This window comes from Buteo buteo, chromosome Z, assembly GCF_964188355.1.
Source record: "Buteo buteo chromosome Z, bButBut1.hap1.1, whole genome shotgun sequence".
In the NCBI taxonomy this organism is placed as follows: Eukaryota; Metazoa; Chordata; class Aves; order Accipitriformes; family Accipitridae; genus Buteo; species Buteo buteo.
This window is the reverse complement of record NC_134204.1, coordinates 52,540,070-52,557,408: the sequence shown is the minus strand read 5'-3', so window position 1 is coordinate 52,557,408 and position 17,339 is coordinate 52,540,070. Positions and strand designations below refer to the sequence as shown.

The 17,339-nt window shown below is 35.9% G+C and overlaps 1 protein-coding gene across 1 annotated transcript in view; it reads right to left on the bottom strand.

Annotated features, from left to right (window-relative positions):
• Window positions 1-17,339, bottom strand: part of FBN2 (fibrillin 2) — a 173,808-nt gene that overhangs the window by 16,580 nt on the left and 139,889 nt on the right. Inside the window, exons 42-53 of the mRNA XM_075019653.1 lie at window positions 12,613-12,681; window positions 11,951-12,076; window positions 11,010-11,135; window positions 10,462-10,587; window positions 8,576-8,692; window positions 6,498-6,626; window positions 6,073-6,192; window positions 2,792-2,917; window positions 2,417-2,569; window positions 1,781-1,846; window positions 1,373-1,498; window positions 1,147-1,266 (exon numbers count right to left, since the gene is read on the bottom strand). Coding sequence (XP_074875754.1) covers window positions 1,147-1,266; window positions 1,373-1,498; window positions 1,781-1,846; window positions 2,417-2,569; window positions 2,792-2,917; window positions 6,073-6,192; window positions 6,498-6,626; window positions 8,576-8,692; window positions 10,462-10,587; window positions 11,010-11,135; window positions 11,951-12,076; window positions 12,613-12,681 — 1,404 coding nt within the window. The remainder of the gene's footprint in view (window positions 1-1,146; window positions 1,267-1,372; window positions 1,499-1,780; window positions 1,847-2,416; window positions 2,570-2,791; window positions 2,918-6,072; window positions 6,193-6,497; window positions 6,627-8,575; window positions 8,693-10,461; window positions 10,588-11,009; window positions 11,136-11,950; window positions 12,077-12,612; window positions 12,682-17,339) is intronic.

The following is a 17,339-nucleotide window of genomic DNA, read 5'->3' as shown; positions in this document are numbered from 1 at the left end:
CTTATACCTGTGCTTTTCTTGTCCACTAAAAACTATCAGAAATGTAGTAATTCAAACCAGAAAGTTGTGGATGTTTGGTTTTGAGTAGCCATCAAACAAAGCTCTACTTAAAAATAATGGCACAATAAATATGGAACTACTTGAGCTTAGAACAAGTTGGCACAGGCCTATTTCAGTTTTTTATTATATGATCTTTTTTAATGTATTTTTGTATAATGAGAGATGTCAGCTTTTTATCCAACTCTAAAAAAAAAAGTAATTCTTGCTTCAGAAAGCAAACTAATTGTGATTCATAAAATGCAAAACTTGTAAGAAGCATCCTGATCAGGATACAATGAGAGCTGAATGGTTGTACACAATTCCCACACTATGAAAAATAAGAGGTACTTAATGAAACTAATAGGGGATTAGTTCAAAACAGCTGAAAGAAAATACTTCTCTAAGTAGTGACAGTAGTGACATTCTGGATCTTGCTGCCAGAAGAGGCTGTGGAGGCAGATGGTATCAGCAGATTCAAGACTGTACTAGACATATTCTTGGACAACAGATCTGTAAGTGGATACTAAACCCACTGTGCGGGATGCTTCCCCCATTTTACATGCTATTTTTCCTATATCCTCAGCTCTTGTATTAGAGGAGTGAACTGCAGAGAGCTGTTAGTCATGCTGGTATGCTGAATTAGCATTTCAGCTGTGAGGGATGAAATAATGGACTAGATGGACCAGTGGTCTGACTTCAGTTATTACGTGCAGTATAACTCGTTACTGTAACTGTGATGAGTGGGTCCATTCATAACTGCTCTGCCTCAGTTATGAAAAATGCTCTGCAAATTCAGGCATTTTTGCCATGGTTAGCTATACAGTTTATAAGGATCTTCTGGGGGTTTAACAGCCACTTCCTGCCCCCCACCCCTTTCCAACAAACAGCTGAATAATGTAACATAACACAACATGCAGTCTGGGAAATCCTGTGATAAACTAAAAATACTGCTTAGATCAATTCAAGACTTGTTTTTCAAGGACATATTTCAAGCAGAGAAACTTTTTTTTCCTCCTAGTTATTATAGCACCAAATGCCTAGTTAATAAAGTAATTTGAATACTGAGGACTGGACAAAAACTAAAGAAAAAAAAAGGGTATAAGTTACCTTCACAATTCATCATTGGGCCTGGCTCAAATCCTTCATGACAGTTGCACTCAAAACTGCCAATCATGTTAGTGCACGTACCGTTTCCACATGGATTGCCAATTGAACATTCATCAGTATCTGTATGTAATGAATAAATGCAAACTGAAGAGAACTGGGAGACATTTCAAATTGTGTTTTAAATTCAATTGTTACAATTCTTTTCATTTATGAAATATGGACACACCGATGCAATGTACTCCAGTGTAATCTAAGTTGTATCCCATGGGGCACTCACAGCGGAACGATCCATCAGTATTGATGCAGTGACCGTTTGAGCAAATTCCTGGGCTTTCAAGGCATTCATTGACATCTAAAAAGCAGGAAGATATTAGCAACCACTTAGATGATGCATTTCTGTGTCAAGTCTTAAAACAGCATTTTAAAGAAACTAAGCGCCCTATTCTGTTTGTCTCTAGCCATGCAATTTCAGTGGTAATCTTTTAACTACCATTTCATAATGGTCCACATTTATTAAAGGTCAGCCTCTTGTCACCTGGGGCTGTGGGGAGTAAGCCATCACATACTACAATATCCAAGTCTAGTTTTAAGTATAAATAATTTTTTTTTAATTATCAGGAAAAAGAATACCTACCTTCACGTGTATCATCAATTCCAGGAATAGTTCCATGACCATATGGACACAGGTCCTGAAAAGCAACTGTAGAGGTATGGTTTTTAAAAAAAAAAAAGTGAGTGAGAAAAAGAACTATGACAGATAGTTAAAGCCATCCAAAAATCTTCTGTATCACATTTTTCAGAACTGTCAAATGTTTAAATCATGGTCATTACGCTGTCTTGCCAGATGCAAAAGTAACACTGTCTCTAGGTTGGGGAAGCAGCACTAGGACTCGTTGAGCTTGCATGTGTATGTGCTTGGTGCCTTCCCCTTTCTGTACTTGGAGAAAACCAAGAACTGTCAATTACTTCAGGGATTCTTGGCACTGTCCCATTTTGCTCTTCTCTTTTGCCTAAAGCAGGCTAGATCTACAGATGGAGGCTACAAGTTCATTTCTCTACAGAGCAAAAACAACAATTCAGTATTTCTCCTTTTCTGTGGTTTCTTCTATTTAATTTTATTCCTTCTGTTGACCTGAAAATGGTTCTAGAAAAGGCAGTTAAGAGTCAATGCCAAGAGATCTCTCCTTCTAATGATCAAAAAGGTACAACACAAGCGTGATTTTCCTTTTCTCCCACCTAAAAAGGCTTTATTTTAAATCTTGATGTGTACCTTCTTCTTCCTTTGGACAGAGCTCACAAGGATCACCCCATCCTTCTCCTGGCATTTTACTGCAGCAACACTTTGCCTTTGTGGTGTTGAAAGCCTTTGGCACTGAGCACTTCCCATTCTCAAAGTTAGTGAAACAGAAGCTCTGGCGAGTATCTAAAAAAGAAAACACAGTTACATTACCTGGTTAGATGATGACTGTCTAGCCCTGAAATGAATAATGTTAGGCCTATATTTTTCATACTGTTTTGAAAGCACTGTCCAATCCTCATAAGGGCATAGATTGGAAGGGACCTGCAGAGGTCCCTTCTTACTCATTCTACAGAGTATCTGTTATCTGTTAGAATAAGTTATTACATTCCTTAATCATTAACTTACCAAAACATCTCCGTCCATTATCAGACAGCACAAAACCTGTAGGACAGATGCACTGGAAACTTCCTGCAGTGTTTGTACAAGAGCCAAAGAGACAGATGTTGGGATCCTCGTTACATTCATTAATATCTATAAATTAAAGGAAAAAAGGTTCACCGTAACCCCATTGGCTGTGAATTCCTTGGTTAAGAAAGATTATTTATTTATTTATTTAACTTCAGCAGGAGATGCTCCTCCAGTAAAGCACCCAAGAGATAAAGCAGCCTGAAGGTTCCACTAACTTTTTCAAATTAGAGTGTTTCACTGGCATGCACTTTCCTCTCCAAATACCATTCTCTGTTCTTTCTCATATTTATAATATAAATATTAAATAAATGCTTTCAGACTGAAAGAGAGAAGAAATATTTCTAATAAGAAAAATATTCTTCTGTAAATGTAAAACATCCAAAGATGAATTTTTAGAAATCTGTATTTTGGGGGTTCTTTGTAATTAAAGGTGGGCTTTTTTTCATGCTGATTGACTGATTCTTGAACTGAAACTATAGCTAGCTATTAGTAGAGGGAAACCTATGATTATATTTACATATTCAAATATATAATAACCAGTCTTCCACAGCCACTCTTGATATGTTATTTAAATTTTTTTCCTGTTCAGTTGCATAATTTAGAATATATTGCTCTGACAATTTAAATGTAAGATCTATATTTTTTTAAAATAGAGATATTTTTATAATTATTAAAACCAAACCAAAATAAAAGAGCACTTAATATAAAAACCAAGTGCCTGTAAAATTGTGCAGCTTAAATGGTATCAGGCTGCATATCCTGCAGCTATATAGACAACAGGCAGAGTAAGAAAAATAATACCTTAATAGTTCTTTAATTTTTCATACCTATTATTTAAAACTGTATTTGAATTTATTCTGTTCTGCAAATACTGACAGAAGATATAAGCCTCCTTGCTAAAGTAACTGGTAAAGGTAATTATAATTTAATAAATTCTTAACTGTATTTTAATAATCTTCAAAGCTATACCTGCAGTTCAACCCCCCCGAATCTTTCAGTAAGGGATATTAAAAGAACCATCACAGAAACCTATGGCTGTAAAAGTGTTCTACATTAATATCCATGTTGATCTTAATCATACTGTATCAGGAATAGGTGTTCTCCATGAAAATAAGCTTCATGGATGTTAAGTCATGAATTTGTAGTGCTGTTTTTCCTGATATTTGTTGGACTCTCTACTATACTGAATCTTAGCATAATTTGGCATATGACCAAACTCTCCAGTAGCTTCCCATGGACAGGCTCTTATCATATGAAGCATTTTAAGTCAGCTTATTTCAGTGGGAAAAAAAGGTAATTAATTTCCCAGTTAGTGCGGCAGTTGCTAGTATACAGAGCTAAGCAATTTGGCTTCATTAATGGGATGGAAAAACTGCTCTTTTGAAGTATTGATTATTACTGTAATGAATGGTTTGGGACTAGTGGAAGAAACTCTTTTTGTGGCCATGATGAATAGGTGACTAGCCAGACTGTGGCAGTAAATGAGTCCTCTCCTCTTCATTCCCACAAAATGAAAGGAAATATATTAAATGGATAGGTGAAAACTAAGAATTTTTCTGTGGCTCCCATCCGTTTTGGTTTCTCCTGCATATAATCACCCTGACCTCAAAAAGTAATCTAGCCATTGCCAACCTTCACATTACAGACAGAAAAAATGAATTCTTATAAAGCTGTCTGCATATAAGATCAATAGAAAGTAATGGGGAATGTATGTTGCAAGACCTGTCATAATATTTATCAAAGTATTAGTACAATCACATGTGATTACCTAGGCATTTTCTAGAAACTTCAGCTGCAAATTTTCTGGACACATGGCAGAATGAAGAAAAAGAATGCAATTAAGTCCCTTTTAGTCAGTTCGGGCAAAAATCTCTTTGGCAGTCACTGATGCTGTCAAAAACATCGAGAGATTCTGTGAGGATACTAAAGTGGCTGTAAACAGTGATATTCCCAGAAAACCAAAAGTTTTCATTTTAAATTCATGATTTTGCAGCTGTAGGTGATTTGAATTCATCTCAAACATAATTGGTAATATGGAAACAGCAGCTGCCAAAAGAAGCCATGAAGTTGGCAGCAAACTGAATATGGTGCCATGATATAAAAGGATGAGAGCGCTCTGGGGCTTAGAAAATACATGCTATTGTTCAAGACAAAAATTCATAGAGGTTCCTGTGATCCAGTTCCTGAACCCATACAGATTAGGTGGCTATAGGCCAAATCTTTATGTCCTAGCCAGTGTTTTCTTCAGTCCATACAAGGACAAGCTGCTCATTTATTATTGGGAGTTATTTGGATGAAATTGTGTCTGGCGTGTCACACCAGCTATCTTCAGTCATTTAAGCTGAAAACCAGGTTTCTTAATATAGTCACAGTGGAGAGACACGTGCTTACTCTGTCCTCTGACCATGCAGAAACCTAAGGCTTCTAGGTTAGCTACCTCAACCTAGTTGTGTGCACCTTACTTGCCAGGTGCCCCACATAGTTAATTTAAATGCCCAATAAATTCACAGTAGTCCTGTGCTTTGTTCTGCTGAAAAAGGGAGTTGTAACTTAGATTTATTTCTCATTCTCTGCCACACCAAATCTTAATTCATTGTGTGACACTCAGCTCCTGAATAACATTCACAGCTTTAAATGAGACTTATATGAACAAACAAGAACATGTAAACTGGTGAAAGGTCTGCTGTACCCTTTTCTCCTCCTGTGAATCTCAGCACTTGAGAGATATACAAAACACAAAATCAGGAAATAGTTGTTAGAAGAAACCAATTTAACAATTGTTCCCATGAGCTCCATAATTTTCTCAAGAATTTTAAATTTCTGAAACCAGAAGCTTAGTTCATGCATTGAAATAATTAATTTTCTGTAAACATTATATAAATCTAGTACACAGGTTGGTTTGTTTTATGAATGATATTTAAAAAAAGTGAATGAAAGATAAAATACCATTTTTAAAAAAAGTAAATATTTTTGTTTGCATTAATGAAGAAGTTAATGTACAAACTATAGTACAATACAGTACAAAATATCTTGTTTTCCATTTTTGAAACCTCTTCCTGAAGACTCTTCCTACTTACTTATTCCCTGTCACCGTGATTTTGTCAGGCAAGGCAACATGCACAAACATTAAGGTGTACAACTACTTTCCACCAAATTAGAACCATATACTTTTTCTAATTTTTAAATTGTTCGGAAGCAACAATTAGAACTTGCCTTACCAATACAACTTTCACTTTTTACTTCATATCCTGGTGGACAGATGCATCTGAATGATCCTTCCAAATTTTGACAGGTACCAGGAGAGCATGAACCAGGTAGTGCCACACACTCATTAGTATCTTTGGAGAGTAGATGGAATTAAGAAAGGTTTAGAATCATGTAATTCTTATGGTAACAAAACAGGCTTTTCATGAAAAAGACTGTAGGATTCTTTTCTAATTTCTTTTTCTAAGGCATTTAAATGCTTGAAGATCAACAACTACTCCAAAACCCAGTTACTTCTACTGTGTTTTCACTAAAGTCATTGTCTTTTTTTTTTATACTTAGATATTCAGACTGTGGTGCTTTCATCTACCTGGGAGCTAATAGTTTGATTATTTCAGTTCATCAGTACTTTCACATCTCCATGTGGTATCATACATACCAATGCAATTCTTGCCATCTAGGGTAAGTTCATATCCTTCATTACATAAACATTTGAAGGAACCAATTTCATTGAAACACCGCCCGTTTCTGCACACCTGACCAAAGAAGGAACTGCACTCATCAATATCTGTAAAAAAACCAAAATAAATCCCCAGAAATGAGAGTTGAGTCCCAGCACAGTATATACAGTATATTATAAGCACAGTCAAGTTGCAATATATACTTCTGTGGAGAAGGCAAATCTTGTAGCAACAAGGGAACAGCTGACAACTAGTGGAAAGTAACTCTCACTCAAGTGCATTAGGGTATATGTTCTATTTAAACAACACTCTTTTTTTACAGGGTATTATAATTTTCAAACTTGCAGCATTACCTCAGCTACTGCATCTGGAGACATTCAGTTACTGCCAAGTGATTGTATGATGCTAACTCCAGACACAGAAAAGAAAATGTTACACTGAGTGTTCTGTATTTTATCGGGATTTATATGTGCTCGAGTTTCCTCCTAAAAACTGCCTTGTCATTTTCAAATTTGGGAATATGTAATTTGCTTTCCGCAAGATGATTTCCTCCTTGATAACAGTTCTGAAAATGAGGTTTGAAAATGCTTATTAGTTTGTAGAGTTACTTTAGTAATGCAGACTTAACAGAGAACTACATAAGGAAAAATACAGATGAGAAAGTGTCAGAATAAATGAAAAGGAATTTGGATAAGGACAATGATGTAAGAACAACTTACACTTCACTGTTTTACAATACTTTAATGTGAATGATGAAGACTAACGTCAGTTTTACTGAAGAGGTTGTAGTCTTCTTCAGAATCATTAAGTACAAGCTCCTGAAAAAGATGGACCTTTCTGCTTCAGCCAATACAGCTGTGCCTGTGTTACTGGTTTATTCCATAGTGCATTTATTCTGTGTTACAGTTCTGCAAGCAGAAATACCTGCAAAGTATTATATTGGGATGGGCTAAATTGCCTTTGAATGACTGGGACAGTTTGGAAGAAAGCCCTGAGGCTCTTCAAGGTGTCAAGAGGAGTGCTAACAAAAGGTCAAGTCTCTGAGTCAGCCTGGGCTCCCTGGCCTCCTTGAAGGCAAAGCCTGGAGTAGAGGTGCTGGATGGTCCTGGCAGTAGATTGGCAGCTATACTGCCAAGGGAAAGAACCGCCTTGGCAAACAGTGCCATTTTTTGGCAGCGGACTCTTCTTACTTGACCAAGTTTTTAAACTTCTCTTTCCTGGATAAGGAGAGGATTTAAAATACTTATTTAAGATGTTTTAGTTCTCTCCTGAACCAGAAAGGAACCAGTAGACTTCATTCTGTCTTCCTTCCGTAGCAGGAAGGAATGTAAAGCCTTCCTTCCTTTTGGCTTATGCTCTGCACAAGGGAGAGGATCTCCACAGACTTATGAGCCTGTTCTTCAGCCCATGCTGAAGCCCATGCTTTATCACAAGTATCCAGGAATTTAAATTGTCCAAAACCATCAGATATTCTGGTGTCCTGTGCTTTAGGGAATAGGAAATAGCAATGCCTGTATAAACTCTGTATAAGCAGAGTTCATCTTAGGAGACTAGATTTGGTAGATTAATTATACTGGCTTTCTTACTGCTTGTCTGCTTCCTCTTCCACACTGTGTGCAAATGCCCAGTAATATGGTGAAATAAAGAAATTATTTTAAAATCATGAGGCAACACTGGCACTGTGATATAATACTTGCTTATTGCAAGTGGTGCCTATGGACTGTGTCAGTAGTCAAGGATGTGTGCTGTAATTACCCAGGAAATCTAATGGAGGTGAGGGCTGCATTAAAATGTCAGTGAGCTGTAAGGTTGCCCCAGTGGTCCAGGGATTTAGGGTTTACATTTTCTCAAGCTGGCCAGTAAAAAATATTTTTAATTAGTTTAAAAAATAATAAAAATGATTAACCTCTAGGGCTGGTAACAGTATCAGTTACTGCACTCAATTAACTTTCTTAGCACCCTGACCTGTCTTCTCTTTGAGTTTTAACTATATACCATCCTCCTCAGCATACCAAGCCAGGGGCAATGAAAATAAAGTTTGGATTACATTACCTACCCATACAATCATTATTATGAGTTAACTCAAATCCTGGATAACACAGGCAGTTATATGATCCAACCGTGTTTTTACAAGTTCCGTTTCCACATGGATGGCGTTCACATTCATCAACATCTACAAAGAGAAACAAAACTGTATGTGGTAACTTATTTTCCCAGGTTATGTGTTAATGTGTTTTCTGTGCACAGTGACAATATTCTAAACCTCAGTCTCTCATCTGTCATGCTTTCTATTTATACTACTGATTTTTACATCTTCTGGGTACACATAGGAAAATGTTACTTGACGCATTTTTTATATATATTTTAAAATAAAAGATACTTTTACATGCAAAGATAAATGTTAAGTGCATGGGCAGTATCTCAAAGCATTCTGTCTTTTATTTTCCATACTAACACTTCTTAATGTATGCTAGTGATCAGAACTTAGTACAAAGGATTGAGCATCACAGCCCTGCAACTATCTCAAATTTTGTGTACCTATTTTAGTCTTAAGCGCATGAAAACCTGTTGAAAATGCTCTATAAAGGAGTCTTGCGTCATTGTTCACAAGTCAATTTACATGTGTTAACATTTTATGTCAAGACTAGATCCAGAATTGCAAAGACTCCTTACAAACTCTTGGAAACACCCATTTTTAAAAGGCACTAAAATTCGATGTTTCCTGCTGTGTGCTTCAGTAATTTCTGGAATTTCATGGGGATCTGGAAGGTATTTGGATCTTGTTCTCCTAGTTCATGTGGACTTTCTGAAACATTTTATTGACTTACATAAGGTAAACATTTTGTTGTATGGATCATTTCCATAACCTGTCATTGTCTAGATCTGTATTTCATCCTATGAAAATTTTAGAATTATTTTTAGAATTAAGTTACTGTTTTGAGTAACCAGGCTCTCAAAACTTTGTGTTGTTAACATAAGTCACTTTCCCAAATATCCTCCTCAGATAGTTTCACAAATGTGATTTAGTCCAAATATGAGAAGATTCAAGGTGTATAGGAATATGTAATACAATGTGAACAGGTTTTAGATGTCTGTTTAAAGTTGAAATTGGAACAAACCTATGTTATAGGAGACACTGAACTTCTGTATAGCTTAGAACTGACATTTAGATCATTATTTCAAAAATCAAAATAATTTTTTGGCTCTTTTTCTTGAAGAGAACTGAATTCACATAGGCATCACCTTTTCTTTTTAAAACACTGTAGAACTGATTATGAAACACTAAAAGAACAAGAAAAAACCTCTTATTTTGCAATTTTATTTTTTATATAATCTCTATCATGTAATCATTTTAATACAAAATGAGTACAGATTTAAGTTACATTAAACATGGGATTCTGTTTTTTAAATGAAACATGAACTCAATAAATTTCTAAATAATTGAAAAATCTGCCTTTTTTTAATCTCCAAATTCTACCACTCTGTGATATCTCCTAAACTTCTCTGTCAAATAGAATCATAGAATCATAGAATCATTTAGGTTGGAAAAGACTTTCAAGATCATCGAGTCCAACCACTAACCATGCCCACTAAACCATGTCCTGAAGTACCCTGTCCACTCACTTTTGTAATATCTCCAGGGATGGTGACTCAACCACTTCCCTGGGCAGCACATTCCAATGTTTGACAATCCTCTCAGTAAAATAAGCCACTATGATGTATTTTTGTGAAAATGGGGTTAATAAGTTCTTCGGTAACATGGACTTCTCTCTGATAATACTGTGATTTTTTTTCTCAAACCAATAGATCCACTCCAAGGACAACCTCACAGTCTTTTAATGTCACTATAATCTCCTAAAAAATTTAGACTCATCTCCTCTCGCTTTAAAAAAACCAAAAAACCCCAAACAAACCACATACAGAAGCATTTACTTTCCATACCCATGCACATAGTCTGGTCTTGGGATGCCTTAAAACCATTGTGACATATGCACTGGTAACTTCCTTGTATGTCCACACATAAACCATGACTGCAAACATTAGGAATTTCCAGACATTCATTGCGATCTATAACAAAAATATAAAACAGATGGTACACATTATTGACTTTTATTATTCATGCATTTTACACAAACATGTTTTTACAATCTGTTATTATTACTAAAACCAGACTCAAAATTATCCATACCTAAACCTGAATCATAGCAAAACTTCAGTTTATAGTAACTTGCCTATACACCTCGAGGTCAAAACTACTGTCAGGATTTGGTTGATACATCAAGAATGTTCTTTAAAAATTTTGCCCTGTCTTTTCTTCCCTTCTACAGAGAAATAGGGCTATAAAAAGTAAAAACTGTCGCATAAAACAGCAGAATATACAAGGTGACGGAAAATAAATGATACTTTTACCCTTCAAGAGAATCATGCATATACCATTGATTAGGTACAAACAGATTCAAACAGACGAGAAAAGTCAACTGATTTCTTACCGACACAGGCACCATTGGGTGAAAGTTTAAAACCAGCAGCACATTCACAGCGGTAACTACCAGGACTATTGATACAGTCTGCATTTCTCTGACAGAGATTGTCTCCATTGCTGCACTCATCAATATCTGAAATACCAAGAGTCATGGTTCAGACATCAGAAACCACGATATAGTTTCTTCTGCCTAGAATGTAGACTGTATTGTCCTCCTCATGAATATAAATCTTTTGTCTTCAACAAAGCATGAATATTCTGACCTTCAGCCTCCTGTGCCGTCAATGCAAATGAAAAGCAAAATCAATACAATTTCATCCATAACACACTTTTTGGATGAAGGAGGATCCTATGAATCCAACTTACTACACACTGAAGTGGCTTTGCAATTTTAAACGTCTGCCTAAAGAAATTAGTTTTTCTATTAAAAAATGTCGTTCTCTGCTTTGAACTGAAACAGAAAGTGGCACAGTGTTAGCTTTTTAAGGTGCACATGACAGCACAAGACCCGTGAATACCAATGACAAAACTCCTATTCACTTTAGGATACACAAAATTTCACTATTAACTTCTATGAATTTCTCTACCTATAAAACTGTAGAACAACAGACACAAGACAGAAAAAAGCAAGGAAACTTTTCTTTGAGAAGTTTTAAGAACAAGAATTAAATTTCATCCCTAAAATAAAATAAAATAAAAGCATTTCATTTACTTCCTATTTAGAAGTCAGTGAACTGCTTGACACAAAACTGTTACAAATCTCATTAAGTGCATGTGCATATGTATTGAAGACAAACATGTCACACACTGATTTATAGACTTGAGCCCTACAAAAAAGCTCACCATCTGTCTCTTAGATTTTGGAAAACATGAATTAAATGTTCCCCTTCCCTTTAAGATAAGCATGCTTATGAGGGCTAAGTAGAAAATAATGTCATTTCAAATCACCTTCACAGACCAAGAGCAGGTCATTGTAGCTGAATCCAGTGGGGCATTCACAGCGGAAGCTGCCAATCTGATTGATGCAAACACCATTTGCACAGATTCCTGGGATTTCCTTACATTCATCAATGTCTGAAAGTGAGATGAGCTAGTCAAACTACAGTACTTTATGGCTTTACACACTGCTTGCATTCTCAATTTCACTGTGCTTAAAACTGAGCTGAGAAGTTCCTTTTAATCTACAGAAATTGTATACAGGCTATAAAAGTAAACATATTCCCATTATGACAGAAAATAAACTATGTGAAATTCAGGAAGTGATCAAAACAGAGTAATGCTAAATATTAGACAAGGTGCAGAACTGTTACAAAAGTGCAGAGAAGTCCCACAACATCTTTGAAGCCAAAACCTTTTATCTTACCAATTAAAACTCAAACCCATGAACTAGGATGGAAAGTGAGCAAAAGATTATAACAAAATGTAGACATAAAAAAATATAAATCAGAAATATTTTACACAAAAATTGGTCTCAGAATTTTTATCACCATTGTAACTCCACAATGAAATTATGATTTTATTACATGGAACGTTCATTTTGGTACCATTATGCAGCTGCAACAACCTCATGCAAAACAATTTTTGGTTAAAATAAGTTTAGTGAAACTTACCAACAGCTTTTCCAGTATGAATGTCGAAAGTGAAGCCAGGAATATTTCCGCATATGTTCTTAAATTCAGCTACAGCAAAACAGAGAACAATGCATTTTTAGTGAATATTTATAAATCTCCCAAGAATTACTTGTAGTCTTCTCATCTTTTCAAGAGCTGATAAAAGCCAAATCTACCCAGAAGAGCCACTGCCTCCTGTAAAAAATGTATTGAAACTTCAGATTGCCAATAAATGAATGCAAAGAGAAACACTAATTCATATTTCTCTTTTCTCAGATCTTTGCAGACTTTCATACATGAGTAAATGTCTAATTTGAGAAGGCAGCACTTGAGTGTTTGTTTCAAATAGAACTCCTTAACTTACCTTTTAAGGTTTATTCCTGCTTTCTAGACATCTGTAGAGAGAATCTGCAGCAATAGTTTCATATAGGTGAAATAAATGTAACTTACCAGTACCTAGACTTCTTTGATGGTACTATCTCTGTTCTCTTCTGCAGAGATTACTGCAGCTTAGTTCCACTAAACTGTAGAGCAGAATGGACACTCTGCTCCAAAAAAAGGGCACTGTTTCAGTAAGCTTATTTTATATCCTCTTTTCCAGAGCATCTTGAGGATGGGAAATGCACAGTATAAAGTATAAAATCAATGAACCCATGGTTTTCCAGGTAAGGTATATGAAGTTGAGTGGATTTGCAACATATAGAGAAAAATTTCTAGCATGGAATCAATTAATTATTGCAAGATGTAAGAAATAATTACTTCTTTTAAAGAAGTATTTCTTATAAAGCATCTATACTGGCATGAGATTATACTGGTAAAACAGTGCTTTCCAGAAAAAAAAAGTATTACACATTTACAGTACATTGATAAATTTTCATCTATGTAGATATATGAAACACAGGCCTACAACTACAACTGTGTCAAATTTGTAAAATACTGACTACCAGTAGAATTGTGTACTGAAAGCCCACCTGTTTGAGGGGAGCAAAATGATTCCAATGTGAGGACATAACCAGTTTGAATGAACAGTTTTGTTTAAGTGTGTGTTTCCAAACAATAACCATGCAGCTGGTATTCAGCATCTTTTTAGATCATATCAGCATTCAAATTCTCCAGAAAAATAGTATCTTTCAATATTGAGTTTCCAAAGTATTGTTAAGGAAGAACTCCAAAGCATGCGGTAGATATTTGCACATTAATGGCATTAAGCTAACGTAAAATATCTTTCTAAAGAATGTAGGTAAAAGTTACAAAAATGTCACATTGACTTAAAACTCAAAGGGGTTCTGGAAGTGTAGTATCTGGAGACTTCCATGAGTGCTTGCTCCACTGTTTGTGCTGCTGAGGACCTACAGGAAGCCTATTTATCCAACGAGAGTAAGCGTATGGAGTGTACCTTTAACTCACCTCTAAACCTGAAATGCAGACAAATTAATAGGCATCTCTTCTAGCACCAGAAGAAGAGAAAAGAGACTCTTCTGTTTTCCTGTGAGTAATGATCTTTAATCTACAGCTGTGATAGTTTATTTCTCTACTGGCTGTAGTCTGAGCTTCTTGATCATCTACATATTAATGGCAGCTCTTCAGTAGCTTTTAATTTTGTAAAGTTTAACCACTGGGGTTTTAAATGGAATAATTCTTGTCTTCCTTACATCAAACATTCTTATTTATTAAAATTTCAGCAAATGTAGTTGATCATTGCTCAGAATAAGATTGGCAAAATATTTTTCTCACATTCAAATATTCTTTGTTATTCCATGTACAAGCCAAGTAGGATCCAGTATACCTGAACTTCAGCATTTTCTTCTTTCTTCTATCCTATTGTTTAATGACTGCTTAATGCCTACTGAGGTTATTCTTGCAGTACAGGATACTGGGCCACAGAGGTCCTCGCCACAGTGTTTTACCATCCAGAAATTTTGTGCTCTTTCATATTAACATGAATAACACTTGAGAGTTAGAAAACAGTTCTTTTCTGCAAGGAGCTTTATGTCATTTACTGCTGTCAGTAAACCTGTGAAACACACATATTAGATAAAAAGAGGGCCTTGTGTTCACTACCCTGTCTCCATGGGTGATGGTAACCTACTCCTGTGATAATGCCTAACACATCAGGTCTGGGAGGATGAAGAAGATGCTCTGAGGGTTGCAGGCCTTCCTTCATTCTGTGTTATGCTACCTACATGTTCCACGCATTCCGTTTAATTGAGTTTTTCCATTTTTTTTTCAGTTTGTACTGTGTAGAAAAAGAGCATATAATGAGGTAAGGACTGTATGATAATGCGTTTATACAGTAACAAATTATCCATACACAAACACATCAGACATTTACTTTCTGAAAGACTGACTTTGCATCAATGACTTAAAAAATATTTCAAAACCCCATATACCTATCACCGTATTATTTTTAGGACAAAACAATCTAACACATAACAGGAAAAAAACTCTCTGAGGTCAAGCACTCCCGAAATGGTAAAGCACTCCTGAAATGATCAAACCATGAAAGAGTTCTGTAAATACTTGGTTACCTCTTAGCAATAAAGCAGCTTTTTACACTTCTTTGGGTGAAAAAACAAACAAACAAGAGCGATTATTTCTGATTAAAGTCTGTACAGTAGTGGTTATGATCTGTATAGTGTGTAAAACCAAGCAATACAGTCTTTACTACCTAAAGCAATCAAACAGAGATTAATTGTTAAGCATAAATATATGAAAAAGAAGAAAGAGTTCTGTTCACAAAGGAAAAAAAATGCAAATGCATTGGCATGTGAAGTTCATTTAGAGGAACAATATAATTCTCACGGGAGCAGAATAATGCTCTTAATGAGCTATTGGGCTCAGTCTAGCAAACTGGTTAAGGTCAGCGTATCACAACCCCTGTCTGTGATGTGTAGCACCCACCCAGATTTCACAACAACTGATTATACCACATAAGTGCAGCTATTCGACCTTGGAATTTGTGTTTGATCCCTCACGCAATCTCTTTTCATGGTGAAAAAAGTTCAGTCATGTCTCCAAATACAGTAAAGGCATTTAGAAGAGCTAACAAGGCAATATTGAAATATTTCAGGAAATATTTTAACCCCATAACTGCTTGCAAACTAAGTGGAGTTGTCTTAACAAATCTTTAAAAACTGCAGAAGTTTCCGAGAACTTCAGTCTTACCAATTTAAAAGTACAATTCTTTCTTCCATCAAAGAATATTAATTGCATGAATCCCTGCTAGTACTTTGCTGTATTTTTCTCATCATGTTGTCACCATGGTGACAATTTTATGGCACTGAGATAAATGACTATGGGAAAGAATTTTATGAGCTCTCTGTGATAGCAAACACGTATTTCCTCTCTCAAGCTTATTTCCATCTCCCATTCCTGACTGCTAGGAACACTTCCTTCATTTTCCCGCCTCCTACTTAGGAAAGAAAAGGAAGAGGCTGTTTTTTTCTGTTCAGTCCCATTTTCCTCCTCTTTACTGCTTGTGGGGGAAAGTCTTTCCTAAATTATCTGCTCTTTCCCTTATGTCACCAGGATAAGCCACTTGGTGGCATTCTTCACACTAACATCACAAATGATGCAGCACCAGAGGTATGGGTTTAGTGGCAGTAAACTTGGGGCAAAGTCAATGAAACAATAAAACGTGTTTGTACTAAACAGGCACCTGAGTCTTTTAGTTTTATCTAGGCACCTTTGCTCTTTTTACAAATGTAAGAATCTTTTAACGAAGGCCAGGTGCTACTGTCAGGTTTCCAGTTGATGATTCTCCCACCAATGATTTTTCTGAGTTGAGCTTTCAAGGGTGTTTTGTTCCAGGCAAGGAACTCCATAAAGACTAACTGAAAAAGAACTGTACCTTATTATTTTCACCTCCCTTTATAGACAGCAATTTTTACTTCCCTTTACAATGCCCTCCTTATTAATCTTTTGCAAGTTTATCACCTTAAACAGAGAAAATGTAAAAGCAACTGAAAGGATCAGCTCAGATGTGAGACACAAGTGAAAAATCTAGAAAGGCAATAATCTAGAAACCCAGTCTTTTTGTTCTGACAGATTAGGACTACCAGAATAAATGTATCCCCAACTATGCAGTAATGAAATTATACTATCCTAAATCAATTATCCTGGAAGACAGACCAGGCAGTAGGCACCTCCTGTCAGCCAGTATCTTAAACCCCAGTATTATTGCCCGATGACTGCTTTTCCAGAAATCTCAAAGTGACAGATTTGGAGATGGGAGTTCTCTAATCACACATTCAGAAAACTTGCTTATACCTACTGCACCACCCTGGTGGGTCTTACCTACACAAACATAGATTTTTGATGTATATCTAAATAACTGAAAGTAATTCTATGTCCCTACAAGACCTCTGAAAGCCTTGGTATTTTTTAGAAAGAAAGAATATAACAACTATTCATTTTATAGATCCCCATCACCAAAAAAAGGTCTAAATAATTGTATCTACCTACAGATACCTGTCTTACAAACATCCTTTTAGCTACAGGGCTGACATACTTCTGCTGCTGATGGGCAAGTCAGTCTGTACTTTCCAGGCCTTTTTATTCATCTCAGCAACACCTGACAGTAGTTTGTTCCCTTGCCCTTGCCTTCAGAGGCAGCTAAGAGGGAATTTTTTTCATCCAGGGGGAATGATTGGGCCTTCAAAATATTCAAGCTCTGTCTTTCCACTCAATATGGAGTGATACTTCTTCCACTTAAAAAATATGGAAGA